Source organism: Neopelma chrysocephalum, unplaced genomic scaffold (genome assembly GCF_003984885.1).
Source record: "Neopelma chrysocephalum unplaced genomic scaffold, ASM398488v2 Primary Assembly neopelma1_26, whole genome shotgun sequence".
Taxonomy (NCBI): domain Eukaryota; kingdom Metazoa; phylum Chordata; class Aves; order Passeriformes; family Pipridae; genus Neopelma; species Neopelma chrysocephalum.
Window position 1 is genome coordinate 6318688 of NW_020897695.1, and position 18496 is coordinate 6337183.

Consider the following 18496-nt stretch of genomic DNA (forward strand, 5'->3'; position numbering starts at 1 on the left):
TTTATAAAAGTCTCTAATGTGTAAGAAAAGGCAACATTAAGAAACTCATAATATACAGGGTAATATCTTTATCCTTGTTCTTGACATATCTTAATGAGCTCCTCTGTGAATCAATGCAATCTCTTTTTAAAAACACACTGAATTTCTATTAACTATTAAAGTAATACTACACATATATTTATCTCATCAAGACTCTGGGCTTGACATTATGCTCAAATTTCTAAACATGAGAAAAAATTAATCAGAGAAAAAGAATATCCAGAAGAACATGACAGCTCATCTGTAAGTTAATCCGTAAGAGGCAGGTTCTGACCACAGAGAAGCAAATGGTTCAGGGTTCGGGGTTTTGGTATGTAATAAAGAGCTGTCTGAAATCCTGTCCTTTGAGAAGTGAACAGGAATTGTGTACACCAATATGGAATCTTGTAACAGCTACAGATAAAACAAACATACAGAAAGAAATGAATAACCAAAGCTATAAGGGAAAACCCAGTAAGATACCAGGATACACAATGGAACTAGAAAGGTGGTGCTAACCAATACAGCCATATAGATGCTACACGCATTTTTCCCTCTCATAGTTCTGTACAACACATGGAAGTTTTTCTGAAAAGATGGTATACCTGAGTACAACAGTTCCGTTCAAACCACAGGGCTCACCTGGCTGCTGTTCTCCAGCAGGAGCCATAAGTGGATACCCAGGGAAGAGTAAGAACAAAGCAAGTATATCTGAGAATTTCCACCAAGAGTCTCACAATCCCCACCTATTTGTCAGCCCAAAGGATTGCCTGAGCCTTTCTAAAATGTAGCAATACCCAATGGATCTCTCTTTGAAGTGCAGCCCAGTCTCCCCTTGTGTACACTTCTTGCATTCACAACGCACTCTGGCAAGGAGTCCCAGTATCTGTCTCTAAAGTGCACAACCACCTCCCTCTGTTTGTTTTAAAGCAAGATTGATTTAATGCCCAACAGGCAGCGATCCACCTCTCCCGGACTCATTTCGCAGACTACTCTTTCTGTGAATATGGGGATGTTAATGGATGTTTACTCTCCTGCTATTGTGTTCGACAATTCTTTTAATGCCTGGGAATCTACTAAAGTAAAAGTGAGAAGCCAAACCACCATTTTCAGATTATGGATCAAAATACATAAAGTAGATCTTTAAAAACATATAAGTTACAGTGAAGCCATTTAGAAAATCACTTAAATCACTTCCACAAATCACTTCAGATCACTATCACCTTTTTCTAAAATCCAGAGTACTGCTTTCCTTGAGCTTTTTTCTTGAGCTTTCAAATCAGTTCACATGGTCTTTCCCCAATCCCCATCAGACCTTCCACTCCTTCCCACCAGAGAATGGACAGTAGATTTGGCGATTGCCTACTAACAGCAAGCCCTGCAGATACATGTACGTAATTGAAGCTCTTTCTTTTGTCAAGATGATAAAACAGTTCAAGTTATTTTAGTTCTAGAATTCCTTAAAGAGATACCAGGTATCTTGAAATAACACCTCCTGTTGAAGGACTGAGGTTTGAGCAGCGGCCAGGTAAAAAAACCAGAAGTACTAAAACTAGCAGTCTTGACAAATATGTAATTTGTCAAAGAAAAAAAAATAAATAAACAAATCAAGTTTGCCCAAACAACAGAGTCAAAGGTTTCTTCAGTAAGAAAGACAAACTGGGATGTGAGGAGAGAATTCTTCAAAACTGGAAATAAACTCAAGTTTGGTACAAGTCTAAACCATTTTCAGACACACAACAAAGTAGAAGTGAAAGCGTGGCCTTCATATGTTGCAACATTTACACACTTCCTTGAACATTCATTTTCTTTTATGGTAAGCACTGTAGCTATTCTGATGCTTTTAAAGAACACAATCAGAAGTGCAGTAAGGGAATGTCAAAGGTATTTTGTTTATATGGAAATAACTGAACAGTGCCTGATTGCATCGATCCCGTAGTTTACGAACAGCTTTACAATTGGCAAAAAAACTACAGTCCTCTCTCTCTACGGGACTCAATATAAAGGAGAAGCATTGTAAGTTCATTGCTCTGACATACAGTTATCAGAAGAACTAAATACCAGTCTGTGGTCAGACTTTTGAAGATCATAAAATGGCAGGCTGCAACTCCTGTGGCAGGGAGTGAAGAAGACTTAAAAAACATAGAAGGACATTTTGTGTCCTTTTATTAACTACTTTAAAAGGTTTTTGCCTGCAAAATTAACAATTATGTTTTATATTGACACTATGGACTCCTTCTAAACTGATGGTAGTTGTGAAACAGAGTAACATAGTCTAAGAATTATACTCAAAATTTCAAACACAGAAGTCTGCTTCCACCAGAAATAAATTTCAGAAAGATGAGTTAGCAAAAGAAACAGCTCTGGTTTAAATAGAATTACTATAGAAAGGGACTGAGTATACTGATCAATTATTAAAAACAAAATAGAAAAGGAAAAAAATAGCAGCATTAACATAATGAAATGTATTTAAGAAAATGACTAGTAAATGCTGCAAAACTAAAAAAATAACGTTTGTTTTCCCTGTTCCTCATGAAATCTAAAGCAATCTTTTTTTTTCCCCCCCTTGAAAACATCTTATCTGGAAAAAACAGTAGGTACTCCTAAGTTGTAAATACCAAATTTAAACACGTTTAGAAACACAGAGACATAAGATCTTCATGTGTCTCCAAAGAAAAACCCCCCTATTTAGAGAACCTTTTCTTCCCCCATGATGGAAAAGAAAACACCAACATACAGAATTGCATAAAAAATTGAAACATTGCAAAATGTTTTACAGACTACTTGGCTTTTGTATTGATATAGTCTTTTTTGAAAGCACTTTTAAAAACATTAAAATTTAAACAAAGAAGGTAAAATTACACCAGAGTGTCTGTAACCTAGAACTTATGAAGTGTGATATTTTTAACTGCATATTCAAAAATACGTTTCTAAGTAATAAGAGCCATCATGGAGTGATTCATAGCTTCATGCAAAAACATCCCACAATATAAATCTTGTTAACCTTTTGAAAATCCCCAAAAGCTCATTACAAAGCTGCTGAATCCTAGTGTAACAAAACCTTATATTAAAGTATTTACTGCCCTTCTAAAAAGTCCATTACTTAAAAGAAATAATACACTTGAGTTGTCGGATTTCATTTTGGTCTGGCAGGCAAAGAAGTGTCAGACAGTGATGTATGTCAAATTAAATTATCCTAGAAAAACCATAACAGAAATTCAGGATAAATAATTTCTCAGCTGATGTTAAACAATAAACTATTCTCCATCTGAATTAATATCAAGTTTACAGGGTAATGAGCATTACAGTGAAAAGACTCATGAAGAAAATGTGGTACCTTTCCTATCCTATTACTTTTCCCAGTTCTTGGAAACTACATGCAACACCCTTGGAGACACTGGTTTTCAAATGGATTTGTTGCACGAAAGCTGATTAAATTTCTTCTCCAAATGAGAGACCTGTTACAAGAAATGTTGCATATTAAATTCTACTTACTGAAAATATGCATTTATGACATTTAAATTATATTCCCCAATGTAAGCACTTAATTTCATTATAATTCCTATCTTGATCTAACTTTACAGTCATTACCAAATAGAACAGAGTTGAGCATACAAGCACAATGACTGAGTTGATTGTGAAACCCTCCAGTAAAAGCAGAGTAAAACGCTGGCCTTGCTGAAGTCAGTGAAAGAGCTGCTGCAGATTTCACTGGCACTACTATTATATTCTTTACATTCACTCTTCATCTGCCATGAAGGTGAAAATAATGAGATTTACTGTATTCTACAAATATTTTCTAGGTTTTAAAAGCCACTTTTTAATTTCTTCTTCAGTTCTCACTCCAGTAAATAAAGTAAGATGAAGACACGCCTTGGAGGTTGTCCTGCATTTTGGGAGAAAATGTACACAAGGAAGCCTTCAACAACAGATTATTACCAGTGAATAATGATGCTAAAGCCAGAAGCTTCACTACAGTATTAAAACAGAAAGAATGTTTTTAATTTACTATGTTACATATTTATTTGAAAGTACTATTTTCTCAATGAGAAAATAATACTTTCCAATTTTTTATTTTTTTCTATTCTATTTTGCAAATGTATGGCAGAAAGACTTGCAGTTTTGCTAAGACAGTACTGATTTTTAAAATGTTTATATCTTTTTTTTCCCCATATATTACTCTGTGGGCAGCAATTGTTGGTGCCAACCGTAAAGCTGCGGATGAACAGGTGTTGTTACAGCCCAGAAAACCAATCATACCCTGGGCTGCACCAAAAGCAGTGTGACCAGCAGGTTGAGGGAGATGATTCTGCCCCTCTATTCTGCTCTCATGAGACCCCACCTGGAGTGCTGCATCCAGCTCTGGGGTCCTCAGCACAGGAAAGACCCAGACCTGCTGGAGCAGGTCCAGAGGCATACCACCAAGATGATCACAGGGATCGAACACCTCTCCTATGAGGAAAGTTTGAGAGTTCAGATTGTTCAGCTTGGAGAAGGGAAAGCTCTGTGGAGACTTTATTGTGGCCTTTCAGTACCTAAAGGGGGCCTATAAGAAAGATGGGGACAAACTTTTTAGCCTGATGCAATAGGACAACAGGTAATGGTTTTAAACTGAAAGAGGGTCGAATTAGATTAGATGTAAGGAAGAAGGTTTTTACAATGAGGGTGTTAAAACACTGGAACAGCTTGCCCAGAGAAGTTGTGGATGCCCCATCCTTGGAAGCATTAACGATGAGGTTGGATGGGGCTCTGAGAAACCTAATCTAGTTGAAGATGTCCCTGCTCATTGCAGGGGGGTTGGACAAGATGACCTTTAAAGGTCCCTTCCAACCCAAACCATTCTGTGATTCTGTGATTCTATAAAAGACAACGCACACTTAAAAAAAATTGTGTTTCAAAACAGGAAAGTTAAACTTTCAGGTTTGCTATGTAACATTTTTGTGTGCGATCACTCATCTGAAAACTATTTATTTTACCAAGCCTCAGTGAATGGGAACAGAATGCATCTGTCTCAGACATAGAACCCAAAGATATGCTATGTCCAGCTCTCCATCTCCTGAAGAATACCTTTATCTCAATGTTTGGTCATCATCTGAGTTATGTGTAAATAAAACTGGTTAGGCAAGTTTTGACACCTAGAACTCGTAGAGTGGCAAAAGTATACTAACAAACACTATTTACAAAACCTGTAGATCCAGCTTTTCACTTGTCAGCTTCTAATGGCCTCAAGTACCCAATATTAGGTGTTAATTAACTCCATCTGTATTGCTGGGTAAACTCTGCATTCTAAGGAAAAGGAAAAGTAGTTTGGACTTCACTTTGAACATCAGCTTTTCAGTTTATCTTTTTGCATGCAAATATTTTACCTGGTACATTCATTTTGCTTTTTATTTTTAATTTTATTCACTCTTAAGTAAGGGCTTCTACACTTCTGAAATCCTTACATGATACTAATAACTTTGAAGTTCCCAAATAATTTTGACAAACTTGAACTCTCTCTATTAAAAGCATTAACTACATAAAATAGTCACACTAGTATGTGTTTTTAAAGCTGAGATGTCAAAATACTTGAAATATTTTTCTTATGGAAACTGCAAATGTAGTAAAGCCTAGCTTTACTGTCAAGGCCAAATTCTACAACCTTCTGTCAGAAAAACTTCTTGAGATTGCACTAAAACCTGAGGGCTTTTGGGCAGTGCCTGCAACAGGAAAATACATACCGCAGTAAAAATATAACATATGGGCAGAGAAACTAGCTATCAAAGATTCAGAAGAATACAGCCCATTATTTTAGTCAAATGGTTTGGTTTTGGATTAGATTCTGTTCTTATTCCAGTGACTCAGTAACAAAACCTAAACTTCCATTTTCATTCATTAGGAAAGGACACCTGTCTGGCTCTGGATGGTGGCATTTATGAAGTTTTTATAGAGTTTGAAAGATTTTCATTTCATCCATGCTTCTTTTCACATTCAGACTCATGTAGGGAATGTCATTCCTATAATCAGAAACAGAAAATATGAACTGCTCATAAAGAAAATTGATGGACATCTACAGCTGTACCAATAGTCATCTTATGATTATTTTCTTTGCACATTATTTGCTCTGCCCACTCCTTTCAAAAGAAATGTAGAAAATGTAGGTCCTTCCAATTAGGCTTTGTGTTTCACTGAGCTTAGCTGAGCCGCCCTGCCAGGGGCAAGTCCAGTGAGACAGGGCTGGTTAGAGTGCTAGTGGAAAATCTCCATAAAACTGCCCTCCACAGGAAGCCACAGACCCAACAGACAAGGTGGGCACACTGCGTTTCCTTCCTCATCTCTTGTCATCACATAGCACAAGCTACTAACTGCTCCCTCCAAAACCACAGCAACATTAAGACCTGACGTAAAATGCCATAAAACACCGTTTAGCACGAGACAGAAGAGAGCACAACAGAGAGCTGGAAGACACCAAGTTATGTGTCAATGCTTTAAATTCTTCCAAAACAGGTATTTGCCAAATGAAATCATCATGCCTAGAATGCCTGCAGAACAATGCAAAAACACTCTACCGGGCCCTGCCAATGTAGCCTAAGGATACTAACTCCTTCCTGATCCTCATGCAGTGGGGATGCTAATTCAGAGCCTGACACATCAACCGAGGGTCAGGTTACTCCACTTCATTGCACAAACTGCCTCAATGCCCTCTGCCTCCTTCTTATATTCACCTCCTCTTCAATGGGCAGCAAAGAAACCATAAAAAACCACACCTTTGCATATTATCAAATAATATATTTTACTACGAAAACATACATTTAAATAATACTCTGCATCTTCCCATGAATTTTACCCTCTATCTCATATCTAGAACCCTAAAGTTAGAAAACCAGCTTTGTTGATGAATGAAGCCATTACCCCTTGCTGGCCAATGCAAAAGGACGGGAGCCTTCTAGAGGAAAGGAAAGGATATTTGATATGCACAGTCAGTAAAAATAAACTGTCCCTTGAGCATAACACCAGGAATTCAGTCTTGTTAGTTATGACTTTTCCTATGTAGCACATGTTGCATTTTACAAACAAGCTTTTAAAAGGTCTCATTTTTGCATTTGGCTCTTGAAATACACATTGACAAACAGTATCAGCAGAACATTTTCTTAGGCAATTTGATGAATGCTAAAACGAATTCTGGAAGTCTGAAATTCTTTGGCTTTCTAGATGATCTCCACTTTATAAATACATCTTCCTAGACACCCTGTTCTGGGATTAGATACATGGGGGTTTTGACACAGCTAATTTATGTGTAGCCTTCAAATGCTTTGCAACTGGCAGGCATAAGATGGCTAAGCAGGATTAAAATGGTTAATGGTCATTTCAACTCTGGATCTTCAGCCCACCTGCAGACCTAGTCAATAATTCTCTGTAGAGTACTTGGTAATCTATGTAACGTGAGTTTGACCGCCTCACTGTGAAGCTCAGGGGATATGTCCATGTTACAAAATAACTTAGGTCAACGTAGTCAGTAGACAGGTCAACTGTCCTGGCAGTTCCAGCAGGAATGCTGAAGTTGGAATGTGCGTTTAGAACAAAACATAACTACATTCCTGAAGGAAAATCAAGGAGGAAGAGAGTTGCAACATAAAAATGTTGGGGAAGGTGTGTCCCACATCTCTATACTCTGGGTAGAGGAAGGATTTCTATTCCCAGTACCAATGCATTCAGAATTTGTTAAAGAAGTATTTTGCAGGAAGTATTTAATAATAATCACTCCAGCAAAGCAAGAAATATTGCATAGATGCTCTTATGAAATATGATTACCTGACATACTGCTGGGAATTATGGATATGTAATCATTCTTGTCCTTCTTCTGTCACCAATGTCAGCTGCCAAAAAAAAAGAAAAAAAACCTATGTAATATGTCCATAAATGCACATCTGCAGAATACCATTAGCATTTAAACAGGATGGAATATTTTGGATCTTGAATACCATGTTCCATGTTTAATGGCTTAACATATTCAATTCAAAGCACCTTGCTTAGCTGTATGAGGCAACGAATGCAAATCAGGTCCAAAACATGGTAGACTGGAGGAGCTGTGGATAACAGGGATTTAGAAGCAAGGTCTAAAAGCTGGTGGCTACTGATACAGAAAAAAAATGCTTCTGCCTACTTCATGGAACACTGTCTGTTAGGTTTTTTTCAGAATCTCCTGTAAGTATTATATGTCACCTTAGGAGCTAACTGGTTTTTACTTTACAGTTGCTAATGATATATGCCCATTACTCTCAGGTTCAGTAAGAACAGAGAAATCAAAGGAATTAGAAATCCTGTGTCTACAGTTACACCGATTCTTCTTCAATCATTTGAAATCCAAAAAGCTATCAACTTTTACAAAGTTCTGAGACTTAAATAGTAATTTCACACATTTGGTAGAAAACTAATTTATATGTACTTACTACTTAACTTTTGCACAGCATCATCATCTCTTTTATTAAAGAGACAACTGCAGCTGTGAAGAACTGAATTTGGCATTTTAAAGTCTTGGTTTTAATATTTAGATTATGTCCTCCATTCATATGACCATACACACACACTGGCATTAACTATACTCTTTGTCTGTTTGGTAGCAAAGATTGAAGCCCTGCAAGCTCATTTAGTGTCAGGAGAGAAAGTCATGGATATAAGTTACAACATCATCCTTCAGCAGTATTGGTATTTATACCAGACATCACGTTTTTCACACAGAGGCATAGCAGGCAGCATGCCCTTGTTCTGCCCAAAACAGAGTGCCCAGCTGGATGATCCCGGCTCGCTCCCTAGTTTAAGCACCAACAATCCAATCCAAGCAGAGACAATCCTAAAGGTATTACTCCAGAATAGAGACAAGATCTCATTAGAATTTTTAAGTAAGAAATCCCGGGCCTACAAGTGACCCCACTAATGCCTGTGGAAAATTAGCCTGAGAACAGTCACGTTCTGTGGAATATCATCCCCCTGTATTCGGAACTTGTGAGGCTGCACCTTGAGTTCTGTGTTCAGTTTTGGACCCCTCACTTTAAAAAAGACATTGAGGTGCCAGGGTGCATATAGAGAAGGGTAACGAGGCTCATGAAAGGTCTACAAAACATGTCCTATGAGGAATGGCTGAGGGAGCTGTGTTTGTTTATCCTCGAGAAGGGGGACCTCCGAGGGGCCTTACTGCTCTCTACAACTGCCTGAAAGGAGGTTGTAGTGAGGTGGGGGTTGGCCTCTCTTCTACCCTGCCTGCAGCGAGAGGACCAGAGGAAATGGCTTTAAGCTAAGACACAGGAGATTCAGATTAGATACCAGAAAAATTTTTTCCTATTAGGGTGGTCAGGCATTGGAATGGGTTGCCCATGGAGGTGGTGCAGTCACCATCTCTGGAGGTGTTTACGAGGTGTCTGAATCTAGCATTGAGTGATGTGGTTTACGGGTTACAGGGGGAGTGCAGGGTGGATGGTTGGACTGGATGATCTTAAAGGTCTCTTCCAACCTTGATGATTCTACAATTCTATGATCAGCAAAGACCTGCCTTTTAATGTTAGCGTATTTCCACGTTTTACAGTGGAAACTGAACCTCTCTTAGATTGTCCCAATCACCATCTTGTGGTAAGAAACTGTCCTTTGGTCTTGTTAATGAACTTACGGGTTTTATTTCTCTCTGTCTATTCAGTGCCACAGCCCTGCCTGTATTTCCTCTTGGTCACTGTCTCCTCACACGAGGAGCCTTTCCCTGCCTTGTCCTCAAAATAAATATCCTCCCCCAATAGCAGGCTGAAAGAACATCGAGTGCATCTGCTCTATTTAGGCAGGGACTACATCACCACCAGAATGGGAAAGCAGGTGAGCTGCAGTGCCGGGTAATTAATGTATCTGGGACGCAGCCCCGCCTTTCCACCCAAGCCCATCAGCCCCCCCCGGCACCGAGAGTCCTCCCGGGCGCTCCCACACCCGGGGCTCCGCACAGGCTATAGAAGGTGTTGTCCCTCGCTCGCCCCAGGCGCTGCTTCGCGCCCCGCTACTCGAGACGGAGCGGAAGCCAGCGCCATAGCCCGCGCCCACAACACCCCAGCTGCCTGGCCGGGAGGCGCAGGGAAGCGCCGGGAAGCGCCGCAGCTTCCCCGCCCTCCCGGAGGCAGGAACACGCCCCGCAGGGCCCCGCGGCGCGGAGCGGCAGCGCGCCCTGGCGGCCGCGGCACAGCCCAGAGCGCTACTGCCTGTCTGCTCCATCAGATACCTTGTTACCTTAACTGGACACGTATGGGTAGATCTTTAAACTAAATTAATTGCTACTCCGAAAGTCGGAATTGTTCATGATTAAAAAAAACCAAGCACCATACGTGCGCGCGCACACACACACACACACACACACACACACGGCCCCTGCTCTCCTCCAATAAAACCCAAACACATCCCTCCTGCCCTGTAAATAAAAAAAGAAGAAAGGGGGAAAAAACACCCCAAAGCCATAATCATAGAATATCCTGGGTTGGAATAGACCCACAAGGACCACTGAAGTTGAGCTCCTGGCTCTGCACAGGACAACCCCAGGAATGTGATCCTGATGAGTTTCTTCCAACTCAGCATATTCTGTGATTCCGTGAATCACAGCATTTGTCTGAGAGCATTGCCTCTGGCAGCCTCAGGGCTGTGACCACATCCCTGGGGAGCCTGTTCCAGTGCCCAACCACCCGCTGGGTGAAGAACCTTTTCCTGATATCCAACCTAAAACTCCCAATACGGCTTCATGCCATTCCTTCAGGTCCTGTCACTGGTCACCAGAGAGGAAAAAGAAAAAAATATGCACCAATTTCTTTTTTCCTTTCTCTATTTCCTAATCATCTGAAATTATTTCTCTCTACAGTATATTATACTTAATGGAAATTACTGATTTCAGGACATAATGTTCACTCTACTTTCAAGAACTGTTGTTCAGTACAAACAACAGAACCAGAGGGGACGATACAAGGTCTTTCTTTTTGATACTGACATCTTGTGGAACTTCAGAATTCTTCACAGTCTGTCAATCAAGAGATACAAGGATATAAATTTAGATCAGGCCTCCAATTAAAATCAGACCCATCCCGCCATGCCATGGGATGTTGTGAACCTCAACAATAAGCCATTTCCCAGAACTTAATTGTGGTTTGGTGACTCAGTAACATATAAGTGCTCTTGAAGTAAACAATTGAATGTTTTAAACACAAATTCTGTCCCTCCTGTAAATAATTAGTTACTAAACCTAAAATTATTGGATTTGCACCAATCTGTTAGAAAGGAGAATTAAAAAATTGAGAAATACGATGTTCTTCAATGAATTCTGCATAAAGAGAAAAATTCTAGCTATTCTGGGAGTTTTGCCATTTTCCCTGATGAGACCAGAACTTGGCATAAAGGCAGCTGTCACTTGTACAAAAAAACTAATTACAAAATGACTGTAAGAAAAGATAGTCTTTTGTTTAAAGCATTACACTAACGTATCTAGCTTTGGCAGTCTTCTTGTGTGCCACAGTTTAAAATGGAGAGTGTGCATCCTCTTTTTCCCCTCATAAATGTCTAGAAATTAAGTTTCTTGGAGCAGGTCTTGATGCTGCTATGTGAATGTACATCATCTCCCCATCTAGCATCTCCACTAGGTCAATTTAGCAACTGCCAAAGGATACACAGTAGCTGAGCCCATTTGTAATACCTGCTTAATACCTGCTTTGTACCTGATGGTGATTTTAATAATCTTCCCAACTGTACTGGGATGTTTTCAGAAAGATGCTTTTATACCACACTTTATATGCCAGAAGTAATTCCCATTTTTCATTCCAAGGAATGTGGCACACAGATGGAAACATTGTGGAAGTGCAGTAGTATTTACCCATTCTGGCACCCAAAACCTTGACAGTCTTCTGAAGGTGCAACACAGTTGCTACTTCAAATGAGTGAGATTAAGTGGTGTCTATGTTAATTATAGCCAGTTCCTCTTGAAGGCATAGTTGTGGAAGATGTTGGAGGAAACCAGATTCTTTTTCAGAGTCTACAGCTAAAAAGCACATGAACAGGCACAAGTGGGAAAGATGCGCATGAGTCACAGACGATACTCCACTACATCAGGCCAATAATGTCTGGTAGTCTTCCCGGACACTGCAGAGTAAGTTTCTTTCTTGCCAGAAGTGACACAATTGTCATGGCTAAGCTTTGCTAACGTCACAGGGAAGAGGGAACAGGCTTTGTTAGATTATCTGTTGTGTGTTGAGCACTTATTTGCCCAAAAAGAGATACCCAAGGTCTCATGGCTCTGAGTCACAAGCCCTAAGCATGCAGTACTAATTCAGAGGCTGCTATCTCACGTCCCACGTGATCTCCCTTGTAGAGAGTTGAGGCAGCAGAGTGGACAGTGTGCTCCTTCTCCATCACTGGAGTTCAACTCTAGTTCTTCTTTTTTCTTTTTTCTTTTTTTTTTTTTAACAAATATTGGATACCACTAATAAAGGTAGCAAAATGTTTACTCTGCCTTGATACTGAGTCGTGTCTCAGATCTACAGCCCCGCACCAGGAAAAGAATATTTTATACTGCCTCAAAACAAAACAAAAAAAGACGTCTTCGGGATCTTCAGATCCTCTGGCCTGCAAAGGTGATATTTGGAATTAATTCTCAGGCTTCGGTCTCCAATCTAGAAAAAAGCGTCTAGCCACAGTGCCAGTTACTGCACCTACTTACTTTTTCCATAATGAGAGGTGATTAACCAATTAGCATTAATCAATGTGGTTAAGTGTTCTCCCACTCTCACCAAGTGCCTCCTCCTTCACGCAACTGCACCAGATTAACCAATGGCTGTATAAAAGGAGTTCGCTGCTCAGGGGATGAAGATGTTTTTGACCTTATTCTCATGCTTCAGGTTTAGATGGTGGCTGCCAGTCTCCTCTAAGCCAGGGGCATGGTAATTTCGTGGTCTGAATCCTGGTTCTTGTCCATACCATGAACCGCACACTTCTTCACAAGCCTTAGGCTTCCCTTCCCACTCACCAAGCAGCTGCACAGAGAGGACAAGCACTGCTGCCTCCTGTCTCTTCTCAAGGCAGGAACAGGTTGGGAAAAGGGATTTTGCACCTTTCAGAAGCACTGACAAACCACCTGTCTCTTTGCTGGACTGCCCCTTGACATCCCCTTTTAAAAGCCAGAGGGTGGGCCATGGGGCAACCTGGCTCATTCACTCACGTCCCTCCTGTAACCCTACCTGCAACAGCCAATGCCTCTGGCTTATCCCTGGCACTCTTATACAACACTCTTACACAACATTTGCCGCTTTGCTTCTGGCTCACCAGGAGCTGGGCTGCCTCCAGGGAGGGGAGCCTTGTGCCGAGAAGAGGGGAGGGCTGCTGGCAGACCCACGGATGGGTGGGAGCCTGCCCAGGTCCTGGGATGCGGCAGGGAGCTGGCGAGGGCACAGAGCAGGATAGTAAAGCATGTAGCTTTTGTAACAGGGTGCAGAGGGAAAGCTCCATCACAGTCAGAGCAAGCACCCCAGGCCTCCAGCCCCTCACACCCTTCCTTCCACAAATTATGGCACTTCTGTTTTTCTTGAGGACTGTCTTGGCTTGGGGGTGACGAATTATGGGATGAATCATCTGGGGATGAATATTTTGTTCTGCAAACTCCCTCCGTGAAAGCTGCTCTCACTTTGAACTTCATCTTTAGTGAAAAACCCAGAGTAGCAACTTTGCATCAGGAAAAATTAGAAGGTACCCATATATAGGTTGTACTGATGCCTAACTGAACTTTAAAGTTTATTTCAATATTTAACAGGAAAGCAAAATTACTGTTTTAGAGCAAGTTATAGAGAAGATTTTGTACTAATATATATTCAGTGAAAAAATGTACTAGACTATGGCTTATGGTACACAATATCTATATAATGAGCCAGTGGTATTCGCTCCCTTGCAAAACATAATGAATAACTTGCACTCTATGAGAAATAAAAATCTCTCTAGTTTTCCAGATACATTTAATGAAAAGCCCCCATCAGAACTGGCTTGTAGGCACAAGCTCAGAAGTGGACTTTGACTCATGCTTTTTATTGCTAGTCTAGCTCAATTCACGAGGACACAAAAACATGCAATAAAGCAAAAAATGAAAACCACAGTGCACTATTTGTATAGGCATTTGCAGTCTATTCTGAAACACAAGAACAAAAAGGCAAAGAGCTTTCTAACAGCAACGTCCAGTAGTTCTGTGTAATATCCTCCTCACACAGACTCAACACGTGCTTAGCTGTGTGCAGGCATCAGCAGATTTTTTATAGCATGAAAGCCGGAAAATTTTTATATGCAGACAAGAGTCTCACAAAAGATAACAGTAACTTCACTGCTTTACAGGTTTTTGAAAGCTCTTGTGTTCAATAAGCAGATCTGCAGTATGAACACTACTAATTTAGATGGACAAACTAATTCTTCCCATAGTCCCATTGTGAGGCTTTGGATCTGGCATATGGTTTGCAGGACAGGCCGAATGGTAAAGCTGTTGATTTCAACCTAGCTACAAAAAAAAGACCCAGCCCCACAAAATGAAGCAATGCAAGACAAAACCAAGATAAAAGTTGTTTTTATGATTTCATCAGAACTTATTGGCTTACTGTATTGGGGAAAATATATCTTTTTATAAGATAATGGAAAATAATGCATTTCTTCATAGCCAAAAAGAAAAGGAGTTTTAGCATTTCTGTCTGTTTCCCAGTAGCCCGAACAGATTAGAAAGGAGGTTTCATAAGTATCATTGAAAGAATGTGGAGGAAGACTGTAACATTACCTTTAAACCTCCTGGTCATCAAGCAGAAAACAGAACATGTAATTCTTCTCTCTCCCTGTACTTACAGAAATGAGTAATGTTATCTCATTTACAGAGTATCTCGAATCACTTACTATCATGATCTGGAGCTGCTGACTGGTCCTAAGATGTAAAGGCTCTAAGAAATCTACTTATATGAAGCTTAAAATTTGGTCAGCATAATGGGCTGCAGCCTTCCCTTCCTTTACTTCACCCCCTTGCAGAAATGTCAGCTCTCTAGCACTTTGCTTTGGCCTACTACATGTGTACACAGGAGGGCATGAGAGGAGCACAGAACTGGAGGCAGCCCTGTTTAGCCACTATTTTGATAGTCAGGGGTTTATTCCCTGTGAGGGACTTCCTTAACATGAAGCATTATGGTGCAAACTAGCCAGATTTGCCAAAGAGTAGTTGATCGGTAACTGTGAATTAAGTGATATTTATATCATTAAAGATTTAAGCCTTAATTCACAAAGACCTCTACAGACTTGAATAAACATCCAGTTGAGCAAGGATCCTGGAGGGCCAAGAATGATAGAAAAGTAAAGGAGATAATATAAAAGATCTCCAATTTGAGTGATTATTCTGGTGTTTTTTTGAGACACTTCATGGCTTATGTGTTCGTTCCCCAGCATATGCGTATTCAGACAACAGCTTTGACATAAAACTTTTCTTGTTTATCTGTTTTGTTCCATAGTCTCAGGAAACATTAGCTCTCCCTGAAATTTCAACACGGGGCAGTTTATCTTCAATGCTAATTTCTCTTATTACCTACTTTCAAGTGTGTATTAGACAAAGGCTGTCTTGAATCACCTACCCAGTAAGTCTCTGCAACTAACTAACATCAGATAATCTCAGAGATAATAAATTTCAAAGACTTTCCTTGAAACTGATTTCCCCCACCTTATGATGAAATTGATCAAGAAAAAGAATACTTTCTAAATGTCGAGAGGGGAGGTACCTCAATGAATCCTGTTAGCACGAATGCATTTTGTCAATGCATCTTATATATGCTGTGCCTAAAAAATCAGTGAAGCAGAAATGAATATGTTCTAATCTACAAATGTCACTCTGAATAGGGATAAATATTACCCTAAAGATTGGTACTGGCATTTGTTTGAGCTATTTTCAGGGATTCAAATATGAACAGCAGAATTAATGCAGCTTTAGGCTTTCTGCTATTCTTAAACAGAGCTTCAGAAAGTCACCACTTAGTTGAAAAATAAATTCTCAATACTGAAAAATTGTTATCTATATTTCAGGCTTTGATTTGCAGTGTGAAAGAAAGTACATCGAACTTTGCAGAAAACCTTGGAAAAGAGAACAAGAGATGCTGTTACAGCTGTGGATTTATCCTCACGGGTTTTGTATACTGTGTGACTTGATGAGTTTCCAAACCTGATTCTATTTTTCCTAAAAACTGATAGCTGAATTGCCAAACTACTGAATTCTGAAATGTATGGCTTAAATTCAATTATAACTGAGGGAAAATTTTGAGGAAGCTGATTTTCAACAAAATTGAAGTAACAGACCAGAACAAGAAGTTAGTTGTTTTCTTAAATCTGTATCCCTAGCAAAAGCTATGGTGTGTGAATAAAGGCTAGCTAAAAATCTGTGCAGAACCTTTCTACAAGTTGAACTGTCAGTCCTGGAGCCTCTGCCTGCTGCTGCAGAAGCAGCTCAAGGGAAATGGGCATCAGAGAGTTGATGACAGTTGATGACGCACCAGAAGAGGACAGTGCATTTCTGCATGTGTAGGTTCAGGCCTTATGTTGAGCAGTAAAGCAGAAAATATCCCTGAAGGCATGTTGAAGGCACACCAGAGACACAAAAAAGTATGAATAATAGAAAGGGAGGGACAGACAAGTAAAGTTAAATGATTAAGGGGCTGGACTGACATATCTCTGTTGAGAGTTAACTACAGCATGGTGAAGTGACAGGGAAGTGAGCACAGGATAACCATGCTCAAAAGAAAGCAAGGAATGATAGGAGAATGTGACTGTTAGGGAAATTTGGTTAAATTACGCTAATGGTTACTGGTGGACATGTAGTTATGTTAGAGAGTAGCTATGTTTGAAAAGAAAAATTCCTGCCTGGTTTTAATTGATATTTTGAAATGGAGAACTCCATATTGCTATTTCTGAGGTTTACCCAAAAGCTTATTTTTCAAAAGAAAAAATTCAATGAAATGACTTCAGTAACAATTAGGCTCAAATTGGAGAAAGCTTTCTGCAAATGAGCCCTCTGAAAATACAAACCACAAGTTTTATAGATACATAGATATATTTATAATTATTATAAATAATTAAAGAGTTTCAAGTTACCCTGAAATAAGCTAGTGATCATAAAATATGACTGTATTAAAACTATCTAAAAGCCCTTTGCTTCTGGTTTTGGGCAGACAGGAGTCATGGAGAAAAGGAATAATACTTGCGAAAATGAAGTAGAAGCTCTTATTTTGCTTATTTTAACAGAAAATGGCCTGCATCCTCTGTAATGGCTTTGTCTATATAACCAGCAGCACATGAAGTTAACTGGATTTGAGCTGAGGATTTTCACAGCTCAGAAGTTACCTTATTCAAAGTCCTGTTCCTTTTTAACCTCTTTTCTTTTTTTTCTTTTCTTTTTTTTTTTTTTTTTTAAACAAACACATTACGGAATTTTCCCAACTAAACAATTCACTGATTTACTCTTTAAGGCAGGCAGGGTTTCCTAAGAGGTGTGTTCTAACCTCTTTTCACTTCTTATATCCTTTTTCCTGATCTCCTTGGGGCTCCCGTGCAGACAGAGGAGAGGACAACTAGTTCTTCTCAGAAGACGTATATATCCTCATATTAAGTACAAACATTATAGATGCATACCTACTTTTGTGAGCAGACTGGAAACAAATCACATAGCCTAAGTGTTAACAATGGCCTTTCAGTATGTCTGATAAAACATGATTTCTCTTTTTTGTTTTTTTTTAGACCTCTCTTCTTGTTTGCTGCCTCATTTACAGCTAACAATAATAGAATTAAGCCCCGAAATTAAAAGAAAAAGTTTAATCGCTGATGATTTCGCTATCTCTCCCAAGCAAACAACAAAAGTCCACAACCTTTTAACCTTTTCCATCCTATTTACTAATTACTTATTTTCTAATTAACCCATTATGCATCTGTCAGTGTGTTTTAAATTAAATCACTTTAATTGCTAGTAAGTAGGGTTTATTTAGTTCCTGGTATGGCTGTACGGGGTCATGAGTGTGGGGAGCTGTTGAACCACTCTGAGCTACAGGTGGCTCTGCAAAACTGCTGAAGTTGCTGAAGATAAAGAGGAGTTAAGCTGCTTTCCTTAGGTGATTTGATTTTAATGTCTACTGGCATATTTCTAATGGCTGAAAGTTTACTGCAAATACGGAAGGGCATTTTTATTCCTAGTATATAGATCACATCAGACATTGTTTCTTGAAATAATTTTTAATAAAGGAATAATTATGCTAATAGTTTTAGGAAACGCCTATAACCACGTTTACTTTGCTGTATAGCAGAACTCTTTGAAATGCAACACAACTTCAAATAAAGAGAAGAGAGAAAACCTAACATGTGGGACACAGGGTGTTTTAAGTATGAGGCTAACACTCAACTCACTTGAATATCTTCATGTAAAACGCTATAAAAACTGATGACAGTTTTA

The 18496-nt window shown here is 39.5% G+C and overlaps 1 protein-coding gene across 2 annotated transcripts in view; it reads right to left on the bottom strand.

Moving 5' to 3' along the window:
• THRB (thyroid hormone receptor beta) overlaps positions 1–18496 on the bottom strand; it is a 161739-nt gene that overhangs the window by 45365 nt on the left and 97878 nt on the right. For both annotated transcript variants that reach the window (XM_027675401.1, XM_027675402.1), the window contains one exon: positions 7810–7874. In XM_027675401.1, the coding sequence (XP_027531202.1) occupies positions 7810–7816 (7 nt within the window). In that variant the 5' untranslated portion in view covers positions 7817–7874. The remainder of the gene's footprint in view (positions 1–7809; positions 7875–18496) is intronic.